At 37.7% G+C, this 19,315-nt stretch overlaps 2 protein-coding genes across 2 annotated transcripts; both read left to right on the plus strand.

Annotated features, from left to right (window-relative positions):
• The first annotated feature begins 1,804 nt into the window (after positions 1–1,804).
• LOC117328246 (pectin acetylesterase 5-like) lies at positions 1,805–14,313 on the plus strand. The gene is made up of 7 exons (XM_033885708.1): positions 1,805–1,917; positions 3,795–4,233; positions 5,424–5,505; positions 8,485–8,630; positions 8,869–9,009; positions 13,335–13,508; positions 13,829–14,313. Exons 2-7 carry the CDS (start codon positions 3,873–3,875, stop codon positions 14,281–14,283), a joined length of 1,359 nt encoding a protein of 452 aa, XP_033741599.1. The 5' UTR covers positions 1,805–1,917; positions 3,795–3,872; the 3' UTR covers positions 14,284–14,313.
• Positions 14,314–14,777: 464 nt separating this feature from the next.
• On the plus strand, positions 14,778–15,766 carry LOC117328503 (circumsporozoite protein-like). Its single transcript, XM_033886039.1, has 2 exons — positions 14,778–15,175; positions 15,319–15,766. Exons 1-2 carry the CDS (start codon positions 14,778–14,780, stop codon positions 15,764–15,766), a joined length of 846 nt encoding a protein of 281 aa, XP_033741930.1.
• The last annotated feature ends 3,549 nt before the right edge of the window (positions 15,767–19,315 follow it).

Below are 19,315 nucleotides of genomic sequence, written 5' to 3' on the forward strand. Positions count from 1 at the left end.
GATAACAATTTTTACATACAAACATCTAAATAATTATAACAACATTTACATACAAACATCAAAACACTAAATGTAATATTTACATTCAACATTAAAACAATGATAACAACATTTACATACAACAACAAAAAAACACGATATATACAACATTTACAAAGCATCCGCTTCCAAATCAAAGTAAGTATGATGTTGTAATTGTAAATATCTTATTACAATTTCCTCTGATCAAATGATGTGGAAACATACCAATATGAAGATAAATATATTATACCGATAAGTATAAGATATATTTTTGTTGTTAGTATTGTCATAATAACAGAAATGATATACATTTATATCGATAATTATGAAATTGAATATATAATAAGCAGGTATGATCATCAAAATCTTTATTTCCTCCGATTGGAGTTTGTACATAGGCGTGTAATGGACAAAAACACTTCTTCGTTCAATATCACGCCGCAGTTTACAGGCCAAAGGGAGGGCACCGTGATAAAGATTCCTGGCTCCCGATACTTAGAACAGACTTTGGAGTAGTGAATCAACTGTCACATGTAAACTCCCGATACTTAGAACAGACTCTGGAGTAGTGAATCAACTGTGACATGTAAACTCCCGATACCTAGAACAGACTCTGGAGTAGTGAATCAACTGTGACATGTAAACTCCCGATACTTAGAACAGACTCTGGAGTAGTGAATCAACTGTGACATGTAAACTCCCGATACTTAGAGCAGACTCTGGAGTAGTGAATCAACTGTGAATGTAAACTGCTGATACTTAAAACAGACTCTGGAGTAGTGAATCAACTGTGACATGTAAACTCCTGATACTTAAGTAGCGGGACTGGAATGGGTCGATCATCGGTGACCAAGTTGCTCAATTGGTAGAGTATCCGTCTAGTGCTCGGAGGTCCCGGGTTCGAACCCCTGTCTGGCCGCTACATTTTCTTCTCTCCTGTTACAAAATTTGCGCCCGACTAAAATACCCACGGTGGTGGTATAATGGTTTCGTGTGTCCTCGAGGGCGAAGACTTGGAAAAAAAAGAGGGAGGTGTGTAGCGGGACTGGAATGGGTCGATCATCAGTGACCATGCAGGTAGTTCATTTGGTAGAGTATCCGGCTAGTGTTCGGAAGTCCCGGGTTCGGTCTGGCCGCTACATTTTCTCCTCTCATACCGCATAACTGGCATTATATACCTCATAACTGACATAATATATCCCATAACTGGCATTATAAAGATAACTTTTATTTAAATGTCACTATCCTGCTATGTTATGGGAAAAGGGACAAATATCACTATTCAAACCTCATAGCACAATGTATCCTGTCGCACAAATAAACGAAACTGAGTCAAAGCTAAATTCTACCACTAGAAAAAATATTGTACTACAAGTCTATGCTAGAATTATGTTTATGTTTGCTATAGTTGTCAGGAAAGAAAGCAGAGCATTCGATCAAAATTCAGCAGTCAATACATTACAGTAATTGTAACTTTGAACTTTACATCAAAAGGGATATTTTAAAAATAAAACCTGTTTTTTTCTATGAATATTTTAGAAATTTAATCTAAAACATTAGTTAACATCAGTCGTCAAACTTCAAAAGCAGATTTTTACTAATTGCTCTGAAATTAGTTCATCGGATTGATATGAAGTTATTTTTAGATTTTAAAATATATAAATCTAAAAATAACTTCATATCAATCCGATGAACTAATTATATAATTAACTAGATCTATAAGGTTAGCATCCGGATTTTACGAGTATCTTGGTTCAAAGATTAGTTTAGCTGTACAGTTTCCGAATTACTTCCCTTGGAAGAAGATGGAGGAGCTCGTCGTGTGACGAGATACTGAAGCAAGAGGTTATTGGTATTCTGAAATATGTACCTTCTCTTGCATCATTAAATGAACGGGTAAGATATTTATATCGATAACCATATATATGTCACGTGCCTCACTGACATCGCCGCTAACAGGAACTGATCAGTTGAATTTGTTCGAACTGTCATCAGGTAGAACAGTACAATATACTACTGACACTAGTACTGAAGGCAAGCAGCACTCACAGTTTGTTAACCGGTGAATTCATTCTAATGAATAAATCTGCTTAATGTCAGCATAAGGTGGGCAAATGCTCTTAGAAACACTTAAATTTTGTTTTTAACATTTATTAAAATGAATAAACCACCGTCTGATACCGGTTAGTAATTTTGAGATTTGCTCCATGTTTTTTGCAACTTACGATAAGACTTCGAGGTTCGACAAATAGAAATGTAAATATCCGATAATAAACATTAAAAAAATAACGATATGAACCTTCAAAATCTTATATTATTGGACTAGTACGACCCATCTCATATCAAGAAGTGTACTGTTGGGATATCGACCTATATTAAAAAATTGTATATGTACGACCCATCTCATACAGTATATCTTATCGTTTGTAACGAACCTCTGAGGTCTTACTGGGAGCACTGTATAATGATAGCATGTCCTATTCATTACACAGTACTTGGAAATCTGCCTGCTAGTGTAAGAGGAGTGGAAAAATGCACAAACAAACTGGGGTCCAAACCCGGGATCTCCGAACACCAGCTGAATGCTCTACTAATTGAGCTATCTGGTTGCAAATGATCGACCCGGTCCAGATCCTCTTCACTCTTCACTCTTCCCTCTCTTTTTTTCAACCCCAAAGACCTAACATTTCACAGCCCAGGTTTGGAATATTTTCTCCTTAAACCTGAATTGATTTCAGTACGCTGGATTTAAAAAAGTAATTGACAAAAATGATTAAATGTATTTAAAAGCAGATAACAAACCAGCTATGAACATTTTAAGCAGTTTTGTAGAAGGGAAAAAAGATAGTTGATTTATTTAAAATGACATTCTGCTTAGTTGTATATGGTTCTATACAATGTAATTTTCATTCAGTTTTTTTCTGCTGCATATTTTCTTCAGTAATAAGGTAGTGTCAATTGATGTTTATTTATGTGACTAAATTAAGGATCTTAACTTTTTTCTTCTTTTGAAACAACTTTCATCTTCCTAATGTCTCCCTTGACAATACCTCACTTTTGGCCTATGGTTGAGGGCTTGTCCCTGTAAGGAAGGCTTTGGGTTCTGTCCCCTGGGCAGGACATGGTAGTTGCTAGTCATGCTTAATGCCTAAGCATTTTTGGATTTCCTCCTGGTTTGCCTGTTGTCAGTATAATGTGACCAGTTGGGGCGTCCTGCTGGGTGTCTTTAGCAGTATGTTTTGGAAAAGTAGCTGTATAAAGTTCACATCAGTTCCGTGCTATCACAAGGTGCTAAACATGCAACAAGCCACAGTCAGTCAGGATCAATAATGAAATGAATTTAGTACTGAACAATTTTACGAACATGTTGTTGGGTCAGTCAGGATCAATAATGAAATGAATTTAGTACTGAACAATTTTACGAACATGTTGTAGGGTCAGTCAGGATCAATAATGAAATGAATTTAGTACTGAACAAGTTTACGAACATGTTGTTGGGTCAGTCAGGATCAATAATGATTTAGTACTGAACAATTTTACGAACATGTTGTTGGGTCAGTCAGGGCCAATAATGAAATGAATTTAGTACTGAACAAGTTTACGAACATGTTGTAGGGTCAGTCAGGGTCAATCATGATATGAAATTAGTACAAGTTTTAAAAATGAGAAAAAATGAGAAAAAATGAGAAACTGGACATATACAGGATATACATACAACAATGAGTTCCATATCGTAAGGGTTGTATTATAATACTGCCTGTTTTTTTTATTAGGCTCCTATGTGTGGATGATATGGGTTAGAGGATGTCTTCAACAAGACGATAAACATTCTGAGATTTGGACTGTATTCAATGCAGTCAGACAACAGAAAATCTAAAGGTAGCCAATCGGAAGAGGAGATGGCACGTCACCATGGTACTGAGTCCCGTGGGGCCATGACCTTTGTCCCTGTAGGGCTGAACATGCAGAAATTCCAGTTGTCTCCCATCTCCTGTACCTGTCGACGGTTCTATGTGCAGATCTGTCTTCTCCTGGTTATTGTTGTTCTAGTGGTGCTGATTCGGGCAATCTCTAACGTGCGGGTCATGTTTGAGGAGTACCACATGGCCAGTGACACAGACGGGGAGCTTGTGGTTTTGCCTCAGCGATTTGCACAGTCTCGTTCAGCATTCTGTCTTGATGGTTCAGCTCCAGGTTATTACATACGATATGGTAAGTATGGTTCAGCTCCAGGTTATTACATACGATATGGTAAGTATGGTTCAGCTCCAGGTTATTACATACAATACGGTAAGTATGGTTCAGCTCCAGGTTATTACATACAATACGGTAAGTATGGTTCAGCTCCAGGTTATTACATACGATACGGTAAGTATGGTTCAGCTCCAGGTTATTACATACGATACGGTAAGTATGGTTCAGCTCCAGGTTATTACATACGATACGGTAAGTATGGTTCAGCTCCAGGTTATTACATATGATACGATAAGTATGGTTCAGCTCCAGGTTATTACCTACGATATGGTAAGTATGGTTCAGCTCCAGGTTATTACATTCGATACGGTAAGTATGGTTCAGCTCCAGGTTATTACATACGATACGGTAAGTATGGTTCAGCTCCAGGTTATTACATACGATACGGTAAGTATGGTTCAGCTCCAGGTTATTACATACGATATGGTAAGTATGGTTCAGCTCCAGGTTATTACATATGATACGGTAAGTATGGTTCAGCTCCAGGTTATTACATACGATACGGTAGGTATGGTTCAGATCCAGGTTATTACATACGATACGGTAAGTATGGTTCAGATCCAGGTTTACTGGTTATTACATACGATACAGTAAGTATGGTTCAGCTCCAGGTTATTATATACGATATGGTAAGTATGGTTCAGCTCCAGGTTATTATATACGATACGGTAAGTATGGTTCAGCTCCAGGTTATTACATACGATACGGTAAGTATGGTTCAGCTCCAGGTTATTACATACGATACATCTTTTGTATTGTTTCCTTCCTTTTCAGCATCCATATTAACCTACAATATCAATGTTTTGTCATCGATAAACATTAAGAAGTGTCTTATATATTTTCTGATCTTTTGTAGTTTTCCATATATTATAGATTTATCATGGTATAACTTAAGGACTGGTATGTTGTATTATGATCATAAGACTTAAAGAATCTTACAGAAGGATAGAATGAAACTGTTTATTTTTATTTAGTTCCTTAATTAAATGGCGAAACGAATGCCACCTGGAAATGACAAGTCACATGAAGTGTACTACAGCTTTATGTCAAATTTACCATTTTAGAAACAGTGAATTGTATGTTTTATCATTGTTTGGGGTAAAGGAAATGACTTCAATTTTGCCCTCAGTTAACTATTTATGTTGCAGGTCAGTTTCCAGGTAACACGAATTGGATTATATACCTGTCACCAGGAGCCTGGTGTAGTACACCTGCTGAGTGCTATAACAGGTAAGTACATCACACCTGCTGAGTGTATAACAGGTAAATACATCAACACACCTGCTGAGTGTTATAACAGGTAAATACATCACACCTGCTGAGTGTTATAACAGGTAAATACATCAACACACCTGCTGAGTGTATAACAGGTAAATACATCAGCACACCTGCTGAGTGTTATAACAGGTAAATACATCAACACACCTGCTGAGTGTTATAACAGGTGAATACATCAACACACCTGCTGAGTGTTATAACAGGTAAATACATCAACACACCTGCTGAGTGTTATAACAGGTAAATACATCAACACACCTGCTGAGTGTTATAACAGGTGAATACATCAACACACCTGCTGAGTGTTATAACAGGTAAATACATCAACACACCTGCTGAGTGTTATAACAGGTAAATACATCAACACACCTGCTGAGTGTTATAACAGGTAAATACATCAACACCTGCTGAGTGTTATAACAGGTAAATACATCAACACACCTGCTGAGTGTTATAACAGGTAAATACATCAACACACCTGCTGAGTGTTATAACAGGTAAATACATCAACACACCTGCTGAGTGTATAACAGGTAAATATATCACACCTGCTGAGTGTTATAACAGGTAATTTACATCAACACACCTGCTGAGTGTTACAACAGGTAAATACATCAACACACCTGCTGAGTGTTATAACAGGTAAATACATCACACCTGCTGAGTGTTATAACAGGTAAATACATCAACACACCTGCTGAGTGTATAACAGGTAAATACATCAACACACCTGCTGAGTGTTATAACAGGTAAATACATCAACATACCTGCTGAGTGTTATAACAGGTGAATACATCAACACACCTGCTGAGTGTTATAACAGGTAAATACATCAACACACCTGCTGAGTGTTATAACAGGTAAATACATCAACACACCTGCTGAGTGTTATAACAGGTGAATACATCAACACACCTGCTGAGTGTTATAACAGGTAAATACATCAACACACCTGCTGAGTTTTATAACAGGTAAATACATCAACACACCTGCTGAGTGTTATAACAGGTAAATACATCAACACCTGCTGAGTGTTATAACAGGTAAATACATCAACACACCTGCTGAGTGTTATAACAGGTAAATACATCAACACACCTGCTGAGTGTTATAACAGGTAATTTACATCAACACACCTGCTGAGTGTTACAACAGGTAAATACATCAACACACCTGCTGAGTGTTATAACAGGTAAATACATCACACCTGCTGAGTGTTATAACAGGTAATTTACATCAACACACCTGCTGAGTGTTATAACAGGTAAATACATCACACCTGCTGAGTGTTATAACAGGTAAATACATCACACCTGCTGAGTGTTATAACAGGTAAATACATCAACACACCTGCTGAGTGTTATAACAGGTGAATACATCAACACACCTGCTGAGTGTTATAACAGGTAATTTACATCAACACACCTGCTGAGTGTTATAACAGGTAAATACATCACACCTGCTGAGTGTTATAACAGGTAAATACATCACACCTGCTGAGTGTTATAACAGGTAAATACACTACACCTGCTGAGTGTTATAATAGGTAAATACATCAACACACCTGCTGAGTGTTATAACAGGTAAATACATCACACCTGCTGAGTGTAAACAGGTAAATAAACATACCTGATTAGTGTCATAGCAGGTAAGTATTTATAAACACGCTCAAGAGTTTTATAACACAGAAATGCATTAACACACTTGCCACTTAGTATATTTGATGAAATCCTAACCATGGCTATCAATGGAAAAGTGTATTTGATGAAATCTTAACCATGGCTATCAATGGAAAAGTGTAATTGATGAAATCTTAACCATGGCTATCAATGGAAAAGTGTAATTGATGAAATCCTAACCATGGCTATCAATGGTAAAGTGTAATTGATGAAATCCTAACCATGGCTATCAATGGTAAAGTGTAATTGATGAAATCCTAACCATGGCTATCAATGGTAAAGTGTAATTGATGAAATCCTAACCATGGCTATCAATGGTAAAGTGTAATTGATGAAATCCTAACCATGGCTATCAATGGTAAAGTGTAATTGATGAAATCCTAACCATGGCTATCAATGGTAAAGTGTAATTGATGAAATCCTAACCATGGCTATCAATGGAAAAGTGTAATTGATGAAATCCTAACCATGGCTATCAATGGAAAAGTGTAATTGATGAAATCCTAACCATGGCTATCAATGGAAAAGTGTAATTGATGAAATCCTAACCATGGCTATCAATGGAAAAGTGTAATTGATGAAATCCTAACCATGGCTATCAATGGAAAAGTGTAATTGATGAAATCCTAACCATGGCTATCAATGGAAAAGTGTATTTGATGAAATCTTAACCATGGCTATCAATGGAAAAGTGTAATTGATGAAATCTTAACCATGGCTATCAATGGAAAAGTGTATTTGATGAAATCTTAACCATGGCTATCAATGGAAAAGTGTAATTGATGAAATCTTAACCATGGCTATCAATGGAAAAGTGTATTTGATGAAATCTTAACCATAGCTATCAATGGAAAAGTGTATTTGATGAAATCTTAACCATGGCTATCAATGGAAAAGTGTAATTGATGAAATCTTAACCATAGCTATCAATGGAAAAGTGTATTTGATGAAATCTTAACCATGGCTATCAATGGAAAATTGTAATTGATGAAGTCCTAACCATGGCTATCAATGGAAAAGTGTAATTGATGAAATCCTAACCATGGCTATCAATGGAAAAGTGTAATTGATGAAATCCTAACCATGGCTATCAATGGAATAGTATATTTGATGAAATCCTAACCATGGCTATCAATGGAAAAGTGTAATTGATGAAATCCTAACCATGGCTATCAATGGAAAAGTATATTTGATGAAGTCCTAACCATGGCTATCAATGGAAGGTACCTACAGACCTTTTTCTACCTTGTAGAAGTTTTACAGCTCTGGGCTCAAGTGTCATAGCTCCAATCTTCTTTCCTTTCACTGGAATTCTGTCTGCCAGCGAGGAGGAAAACCCAGATTTTTATCGCTGGAACATGGTCAATGTTCTTTACTGTGATGGTGGCTCCTTTCTAGGTAAGCATATACTGTATTATGTAATTATCAGGATGTACATATGTCAGGTATTCAGGTTACCACTGGTGTATCCTGTATTGATTTCATACGGAGCTATTTTGGGTATAAAAATGTGTTAATTTTATAAGCATAATATATATTCTGTTTGAGATGATGAAAATGTAGAAGATGTATTTTATACATATGGATTTAACTAGTGATACTATGTTATTGTAGAAGTGATTTCTGTGTTGTACAGGAAACAGGCCAGAGCCCTTGATCTACCAGGGCAAGCCATTGTATCTACGGGGGACACAGGTGTTGGCGGCCATTATTGAGTACCTGCAGATAAATACGAACTTTGGAGCAGCTGAGAAAGTGATCCTGGCAGGATCTTCAGGTAAGGCACAGCTCATAGAGATATCTGTTATGTAAGGTACTGACAGTAGAGAGATCTGTTATGTAAGGTACTGACAGTAGAGAGATCTGTTATGTAAGGTACTGACAGTAGATAGATCTGTTATGTGAGGTACTGACAGTAGATAGACCTGTTATGTAAGGTACTGACAGTAGAGAGATCTGTTATGTAAGGTACTGACAGTAGAGAGATCTGTTATGTAAGGTACTGACAGTAGATAGACCTGTTATGTAAGGTACTGACAGTAGAGATACCTGTTATGTGAGGTACTGAAAGTAAATAGATCTGTTATGTAAGGTACTGACAGTATATAAACCTGTTATGTAAGGTACTGACAGTAGATAGACCTGTTATGTAAGGTACTGACAGTAGAGATACCTGTTATGTGAGGTACTGACAGTAAATAGACCTGTTATGTAAGGTACTGACAGTAGATAGATCTGTTGTGTAAGGTACTGACAGTAGATAGATCTGTTGTGTAAGGTACTGACAGTAGAGAGATCTGTTGTGTAAGGTACTGACAGTAGAGAGATCTGTTATGTAAGGTACTGACAGTAGAGAGATCTGTTATGTAAGGTACTGACAGTAGATAGATCTGTTATGTAAGGTACTGACAGTAGAGAGATCTGTTATGTAAGGTACTGACAGTAGAGAGATCTGTTATGTAAGGTACTGACAGTAGAGAGATCTGTTGTGTAAGGTACTGACAGTAGATAGATCTGTTGTGTAAGGTACTGACAGTAGAGAGATCTGTTGTGTAAGGTACTGACAGTAGAGAGATCTGTTATGTAAGGTACTGACAGTAGAGAGATCTGTTATGTAAGGTACTGACAGTAGAGAGATCTGTTATGTAAGGGGCTGACAGTAGAGAGATCTGTTATGTAAGGTACTGACAGTATAGAGATCTGTTATGTAAGGTACTGACAGTAGAGAGATATGTTATGTAAGGTACTGACAGTAGAGAGATCTGTTATGTAAGGGGCTGACAGTAGAGAGATCTGTTATGTAAGGTACTGACAGTAGAGAGATCTGTTATGTAAGGTACTGACAGTAGAGAGATATGTTATGTAAGGTACTGACAGTAGATAGATCTGTTATGTAAGGTACTGACAGTAGAGAGATCTGTTATGTAAGATACTGACAGTAGATAGATCTGTTATGTATGGTACTGACAGTAGAGAGATCTGTTATGTAAGGTACTGACAGTAGAGAGATCTGTTATGTAAGGTACTGACAGTAGAGAGATCTGTTATGTAAGGTACTGACAGTAGAGTGATTTGTTATGTAAGGTACTGACAGTAGATAGATCTGTTATGTAAGATACTGACAGTAGAGAGATCTGTTATGTAAGGTACTGACATTAGAAAGATCTGTTATGTAAGGTACTGACAGTAGAGAGATCTGTTATGTAAGGTACTGACAGTAGATAGATCTGTTATGTAAGGTACTGACAGTAGAGAGATCTGTTATGTGAGGGGCTGACAGTAGAGAGATCTGTTATGTAAGATACTGACAGTAGAGAGATCTGTTATGTAAGGTACCGACAGTAGATAGATCTGTTATGTAAGGTACTGACAGTAGAGAGACCTGTTATGTAAGGTACTGACAGTAGATAGACCTGTTATATAAGGTACTGACAGTAGAGAGATCTGTTATGTAAGGGGCTGACAGTAGATAGATCTGTTATGTAAGGTACTGACAGTAGATAGATCTGTTATGTAAGGTACTGACAGTAGAGAGATCTGTTATGTAAGGTACTGACAGTAGAGAGATCTGTTATGTAAGGTACTGACAGTAGAGAGATCTGTTATGTAAGGTACTGACAGTAGAGAGATCTGTTATGTAAGGTACTGACAGTAGATAGATCTGTTATGTAAGGTACTGACAGTAGAGAGATCTGTTATGTAAGCTACTGACAGTAGAGAGATCTGTTATGTAAGGTACTGACAGTAGATAGATCTGTTATGTGAGGTACTGACAGTAGATAGACCTGTTATGTAAGGTACTGACAGTAGAGAGATCTGTTATGTAAGGTACTGACAGTAGAGAGATCTGTTATGTAAGGTACTGACAGTAGATAGACCTGTTATGTAAGGTACTGACAGTAGATAAACCTGTTATGTAAGGTACTCACAGTAGATAGATATGTTATGTAAGGTACTGACAGTAGAGAGATCTGTTATGTAAGGTACTGACAGTAGAGAGATCTGTTATGTAAGGTACTGACAGTAGAGAGATCTGTTATGTAAGGTACTGACAGTAGAGAGATTTGTTATGTAAGGTACTGACAGTAGATAGATCTGTTATGTAAGATACTGACAGTAGAGAGATCTGTTATGTAAGGTACTGACATTAGAAAGATCTGTTATGTAAGGTACTGACAGTAGAGAGATCTGTTATGTAAGGTACTGACAGTAGAGAGATCTGTTATGTAAGGTACTGACAGTAGATAGATCTGTTATGTAAGGTACTGACAGTAGATAGATCTGTTATGTAAGGTACTGACAGTAGAGAGATCTGTTATGTGAGGGGCTGACAGTAGAGAGATCTGTTATGTAAGATACTGACAGTAGAGAGATCTGTTATGTAAGGTACCGACAGTAGATAGATCTGTTATGTAAGGTACTGACAGTAGAGAGACCTGTTATGTAAGGTACTGACAGTAGATAGATCTGTTATATAAGGTACTGACAGTAGAGAGATCTGTTATGTAAGGGGCTGACAGTAGATAGATCTGTTATGTAAGGTACTGACAGTAGATAGATCTGTTATGATAGGTACTGACAGTAGAGAGATCTGTTATGTAAGGTACTGACAGTAGATAGATATGTTGTGTAAGGTACTGACAGTAGAGAGATATGTTATGTAAGGTACTGACAGTAGAGAGACCTGTTATGTAAGGTACTGACAGTAGAGAGATCTGTTATGTAAGGTACTGACAGTAGAGAGATCTGTTATGTAAGGTACTGACAGTAGATAGATCTGTTATGTAAGGTACTGACAGTAGAGAGATCTGTTATGTAAGGTACTGACAGTAGAGAGATCTGTTATGTAAGGTACTGACAGTAGATAGATCTGTTATATAAGGTACTGACAGTAGAGAGATCTGTTATGTAAGGTACTGACAGTAGAGAGATATGTTATGTAAGGTACTGACAGTAGATATATCTGTTATATAAGGGGCTGACAGATCTGAAGAGAGAGTAGTTTTGGTACCAGTATTTTAATTTAGTCTGAAAGTATATAATGAATATTTTTAATCTGCTATTTGTTAAGAAACCTGTTAAAGGGACATCACAGTAAAAACGTTGTAATTTTCATTGAATGTACGTGTTTTGTTCCTTTCCAGTTATGTTTCTGTGCTGTCCCAATGTTCCCAGTCGATCCCTCTGTCCAGCTTGACCACATGATTAAGTTGGTAATCCCCCTCTAAATTTAGCGCGGAAAGTATTAAATCATCACGTGACTGTTTTGAAATTGAGGCAACACAACCACACGATAGTTTACAAGGTGAAATATTCCATCTGGGTTAGTTGGATAACGATATTATACAGTGGTTTAAATGTTAAATAACATGTTCTGTATATATTCCGACACACATATTTATGTGTAAATAAGTGTAAACACTGTACATATAGTATAGTGACAGTAGCGATGTACTGGTACAGACTGTATAAATATTACCGAGTTTCTGTAACTATTACCGAGTTTGTGTAAATATTACCGAGATTGTCATGACCTACTATCCAGCAATCAAGCAGAATACGAGCGGCGTCCGTATTACTGCTGTTTTCATGTTTGAACTGTTCCAATCTATTGTACTGCTTCCTCAGTTTAATTCTAGGATTGTGTTTAACCCATTTCCCCATTATTCTCTTCATTGCGGAAGCTGTTATCGTTTTCAACCGCAGTCGGTTCACATTGGAAGCCATTTTTGTTTTCAGGTGTTTTAGTTTGTTGTGTGCATGCATTTTATCGTATATGCCACAAAATTTGCATATTCAGACTATTGATCAACTTGTGATAACCTTTTTATAATTAATAATTGATGTTTTTTATGTACATATATCATCAAATTCGAATGGTTATTGTTCATAAGGTTATTTTTTTAAAAGATAATATGAAAAAATACTAAATTAAAGTTGGTTTACCGTGATGTCCCTTTTATTCCTCTAGCAGAATTCACAATCCACAATCCAGATTTGGAACTAGTTGTCATAACAAGGACTTGGTTTGGCTTTTGTTTTTTATTTATTTCAAACGAATTCCTTGCTAAGATCTTAAGAATAGTATTGTTTATTTACCAGCGGGCGGCCTTGCTGCTCTCATCAACGTTGATCATCTTCGTAAGAAATTAGTGTCTGTCAAGTCTATCCATGCACTACTGGACGGGATGTTGTTTTTAGACAGTCAGAACATCTACGGCAAACATAAGATGCAGGACACACTGAAAGATGTTTTCCACCTTCACAAAATAGCAGGTACATGTAAGCCATAATAACAGTGGTCCATAGGAGTATTTCACTTCAGTAAATAACGTAGTACTCAAAGATATACAGCCATAGTTACAAAAGTGCCACTTTGTGGACTTTTAAACTTCATACTTTTACTTATATTATATTTCATCCTGTTTCGGGAGATTCAAATTCAGTTTCATTTCTTCCAATCTTTACAACATATTTGTATATTTTATTAGGATAAACATTTTCTGTAGTGTTTGATAGTTATGGAATACTGGGTGTGAACTGTTTTTGCTAACTTCATTTGTTAAATTCAGATTTACTTTTGATCTCTGTTGTAGATGCTCCAGCCATCCAGGAGTGTACGTCGAGTCTGACATCGTCGATAGCGTACCGCTGCATGGACCCCCTTTACTTCTACAACTATTTATTCACACCAGTGTTCCTCATCAGCTCTCTCCATGACTCCTGGTACATAAACCATGCTCTGGCCATCACATGTCCATTCAAGAAATGTCCTCCCCAGGAAATCATTGTGATAGACGAGTACAAGTCTGCTACATTACGGGCCCTACAGCCTGTGAAACAATCTGTTCATGACGGTCTGTTCATAACATCGTGCCCTGCACATTCTCTGTTGCTGACCAAGTGGTTCTCTCAGCAGGCTGTTAGTGTAAACAACAGCAGTCTACAGCAAGCCCTGTCAAAATGGTATCACCATCAACACCCCGTCAAATATATAGAGGACCGTCAGTTCTCACAAAAAATACACACTTGTAAAACTGTCACATACTAGTGTATCTCCAATGTCTAATGTATGGTGAACTACAACATGTTCAGTTTTGTATAGTGACACTTGTTGCACAGATACAAAATGTTAACAGAAGACACTGCAGACATAATACACAAGGGAACTATTAATTAGTTCTAGTTGGAGTTTGAGGACTTTTGTGAAGCTCCCTAGCATAAAAACAATGTAAGGAACAGTGTGGGAAACTCTGACACAGACCATGTGGGAAACCCTGACATGGACAGTGTGGGAAACCCTGACATGGACAGTGTGGGAAACCCTCACAGGGACAGTGTGGGGAAACCCTGACACGGACATTGTGGGATACCCTGACAATGATGGTATGGGAAACTCTGACTAGAATGGTGTGGGAACCCTGACAAGGACAGTGTAAGAACCCTGACAGGGACCATGTGGGAAACCCTGACATTGACAGTGTGGGAAACCCTGACATTGACAGTGTGGGAAACCCTGACATTGACAGTGTGGGAAACCCTGACATGGACAGTGTGGGAAACCCTGATATTGACAGTGTGGGAAACCCTGACATGGACAGTGTGGGAAACCCTGACATTGATAGTGTGGGAAACCCTGACATGGACAGTGTGGGAAACCCTGATATTGACAGTGTGGGAAACCCTAACAAGGACCTTGTGGGAAACCCTGACATGGACAGTGTGGGAAACCCTGACATTGACAGTGTGGGAAACCCTGACATGGACAGTGTGGGAAACCCTGACATGGACAGTGTGGGAAACCCTGACATGGACAGTATGGGAAACCCTGACATGGACAGTGTGGGAAACCCTGACATGGACAGTGTGGGAAACCCTGACATGGACAGTGTGGGAAACCCTGACATGGACAGTGTGGGAAACCCTGACATGACCTGGACAGTGTGGGAAACCCTGACATGGACAGTGTGGGAAACCCTGACATGGACAGTGTGGGAAACCCTGACATGGACAGTGTGGGAAACCCTGACATGGACAGTGTCGGAAACTCTGACATTGACAGTGTGGGAAACCCTGACATTGACAGTGTGGGAAACCCTGACATGGACAGTGTGGGAAACCCTGACATGGACAGTGTGGGAAACCCTGACATGGACAGTGTGGGAAACCCTGACAAGGACAGTGTGGGAAACCCTGACATGGACAGTGTGGGAAACTCTGACATTGACAGTGTGGGAAACCCTGACATTGACAGTGTGGGAAACCCTGACATGGACAGTGTGGGAAACCCTGACATTGACAGTGTGGGAAACCCTGACATTGACAGTGTGGGAAACCCTGACATTGACAGTGTGGGAAACCCTGACATTGACAGTGTGGGAAACCCTGACATGGACAGTGTGGGAAACCCTGACATTGACAGTGTGGGAAACTCTGACATTGACAGTGTGGGAAACCCTGACATGGACAGTGTGGGAAACTCTCAGAGGGAGAGGGAAGGAAACCCTGGAATGGTCTGTTTGAGATTATTTTGAAATCTCTTTTAGGTTCGAAAAATTATGATAAACAGAAAATGTTGTGGTTTTCTCTTTGACTTCCATTATATTTCACTCTCGTAACTTTTTTAATCTTGCAAGTAGAAGGTGATATTAGCTTACAATTACCTGTCTCTTTTTCTCACCTGTGTATTTACCTGTATATGTACCTGTATTTACCTGATTATTGACCTGTGTATTTATCATACATGTTACTAGTCAAGTGTGGTAACTTGGTTGAACCCGACACATTTTTATCTCTCCTATCCAAAGGGCAAGAGAGCTTGTGCTGGTGTATGTCATTTGTCAACTTTTCATACAAATCACTGCTAGTCATAAACTGCAAACCAGATTTTAACTTAATTATATAAAAAAATTATATAACTATATAAAAAAATTGTATAACCAAGAGACACTGAAACACAATACAGACAGAGTCCGGTTTGGACAGAGTGCACTGTACATAATGTAGTAGGTCAGCACTATGCTGGAATGAAAGGCTTCAAATTTATTGAAATTTATCAGCCTAGCCAACTCTGATATTTGATTTCATTGTTTATCAGCTTAGTATCTACATAAATGACTTCAAAGTTGTATTAGAGGCAGGTGAATGTTACTTTTGTTACTGAAATTTCAGGGTCCTGATACAGCTTTCTGTTGACAAATACAAATGTACACTGTATTCAATGGTTTCCTGTTGATATTCGTATAAAAAAGATAGGTAAATGTTTAAATATCCTCATTCTGTTAGATTTCTGAAGTAAATAGAATGACCTGTTTAGTGACCTCACACTTAATCAAGTGACCTTTGAAAGGTTACCCAATGTAGTTCTCACATTATTACCCTGGTCTCACATTATTACCCTGGCAGGATTCGCTTACCCAATGTTAACACTAGAAAATATCTTACTTTCTACAGTATAGATGGTAATAGGCATGGGAAATTTCTAGTTATTCATAGTCATTAAATATAGCATGAAGATATATACCCAGTGAATATATATACTGTGTACACTGAAATGTATAGAAGTGTTTTAATTTACTGCCCGTGTTTTACAATGTATGGTGGTGTCAAATTTAATACCTGTCATCTAGATTTGACTGGGACAACACTGAAATATTAGTTTTGTGAAAATTTAAAACTTATATAGTTTGTTGCAAACACTACATATTCTGCTGATGATTCATTTGAAATGATAAGTTATATGTCTCTGATGTCAGAAATTAAACACAGCCAACAGTACACACAAGTGAACTGTTTCCAGTTTCTATTATGAGGATTTTCCATTACTCAGACAATATTTTTTGCCTTTTTGGGATATTTCGACTGTGTCACACAGTCCTTGTCAGCCGAATGTGTTGCTGAGAAGTGGTCAGCTCAGTTTGTGTTTCAATACCTTAACTAATCTCAGTAGACTTAAAACCTGTACAGTAGACTTACTAGTGACAATAATGGTCCTGTAGTACTGTAACATATTGCTGAATTGTCGTTAAATTGCATGTGGTATATCAGGGGTATATAATCCCTTGATATATTTATTTTATCACAATCATTTCAAATATTCACGCTCAAATTTGATGCTCTGCAGGTTGGTTACATCCCTGCAACATAAAATGGACAATCATTTCTAGCTCACCTGGCCGAAAGGGCCAGGTGAGCTTATGCCAAATAGTGCAGCGTCCGTCTTCCGTCAACATTTCCTTTCAATCCCTACTAGTCCTGAATGCCTGAATGGATTTTGCTGAAATTTGGTCTGGAACATTATTGGACAAAGGAGATCAAATGTATAAACAGAGGGATGTGGCTCCCCTAGGGCCAGAGGGGCGGGGCCCAATAGTGGAAATTGAGGTAAATGATTTAAATTGCTGCTTGTCCAGAACACCTGAATGGAATTTGATGAAATTTGGTCGAGAGCATAATTTGGTAAAGGAAATGTAATGTTGTAAAAAAGGAGGGTGTGGTTCCATTGGGGCCGTTGGAGTGGGGCTCAATAGGAGAAATTAAGGTAAATCTTTTAAATTGCTACTAGTCCTGAACACCTGAATAGATGTTTTGTGAAATTTGGTCTGGAGAATTATTGGGCAAAGGAGATCAGATGTTGTTTAAGAGGAGGATGTGACACTGTTGGGGTGGGACAAAGGGGGACCAATAGGGGAATATAGCAAAAAATAAACAAAACAAAAACACACAAATCATTTTCTTTTTCAAGAATAACAGGATTTGGTCCACCTGTAGTTTGAGCCATTGTTGGCAGAGGCAGTTCAAAAGTAGGAAAATATTTGAAATACCTGGTATAACTTACATTAGTTTATTTTGCCATGATTACTGAAATATCCAGGTGAGTGATGCAGGCCCTCTGGGCCTCTTGTTTTATAATCAAATATGGCCTGTGGTCAGAGTTCGGCTGTTCCAATTCTGACATTGATCAATCCTTGACAGATCTAGTTTACATTCTTTTATTTTACATCATTCTACACAGAGTTTACACTGGTCATCAGTTTAGTATCCACAGTATGAGAACACATTCTGAGTCTCTATTTTCTTTGTTTATATTTTACTGATTGGATCACAGTCCTCTTCTTCTGGTTAGTATTTATAGAAAAAAAATGATCCCTCCTTCTACTATATCAACAAGGTGTAACACTTGGAAGATCAGATGATGCATTGACAGTGGAATGGAATTAGGCACATAATTGGTCAATAATTATAGTTAGCATTGTTTACCGAGATGTCGACCAATCAGATTGCCCCATTGCATATTGCTGTAAATATACAGACTACTTCCATTCCACAGTCAATGCATCGTCATCTATCAAGACCGCTTTTCATCTATTTTCTCATCTTTAAATCATTATCACATCTCAAAAGAATAACATCAAATAACATGCATCAATACTTAAGGATTCTAAACCAAGGTATGTTACTGAAGTTTGCGAGCACTGATATTTTAGTCAGATTTAACTTAAATTTGGGGTGAATCGAAGCTCACCCCCACCTCAGACTTTTCGAGTGTTACACTGTATTGATATATACGAGTAAGGACTGATATACTAACCGTAAACAGACGCCTGTGATTGGATAGACTTTGGTTCTATAACTTGTAGTGTCTTAGCTACATGGGATGTATTGTGTAGTGAGATTTAACTCTAGTACTTGGAAGTCATTTCACTTTTACCTAGATCATTGTCTCCTTCACCCGTTTATCAAAATAATGTGCAATGTGCATAATTTTTCATGTCATTTTGTCGTTTGATGTTGATTAGATGAATTTGTGATATATTTATTTATTTTCTTGTCCCAACACGTTATGAAGTATATCAATTTTTTAAAAGACCATGTGGTATCTTTTGTTTGTAACTATGTGTGCAATGTATTTAGAGGTGCCAATGGTCCTTATTATGTAAGGCATAACGTTAGTTGTTGGTGCCATAAGCTAACAGAGGGTCACTTTGACCTACAACTACCTACAAGGTTAATCAGTCCTTATAACGTTTAGTTTTAATCTAACATATCAATAGAAACATTTCAAGAAAGGGCATCTTCTGATA

Source organism: Pecten maximus, chromosome 5 (genome assembly GCF_902652985.1).
Source record: "Pecten maximus chromosome 5, xPecMax1.1, whole genome shotgun sequence".
NCBI lineage: Eukaryota > Metazoa > Mollusca > Bivalvia > Pectinida > Pectinidae > Pecten > Pecten maximus.

Coding starts and splice junctions, on each gene's coding strand:
- LOC117328503 (XM_033886039.1), top strand. CDS start 14,778: ATGGACAGTGTGGGAAACCCTGATATTGACAGTGTGGGAAACCCTGAC. Junction 15,176..15,318: donor CCTGACATGACCTGGACAGT/GTGGGAAACCCT, acceptor TGACATTGACAG/TGTGGGAAACCCTGACATGG.
- LOC117328246 (XM_033885708.1), top strand. CDS start 3,873: ATGCAGTCAGACAACAGAAAATCTAAAGGTAGCCAATCGGAAGAGGAG. Junction 5,506..8,484: donor CCTGCTGAGTGCTATAACAG/GTAAGTACATCA, acceptor TCTACCTTGTAG/AAGTTTTACAGCTCTGGGCT. Junction 8,631..8,868: donor TGATGGTGGCTCCTTTCTAG/GTAAGCATATAC, acceptor TGTGTTGTACAG/GAAACAGGCCAGAGCCCTTG.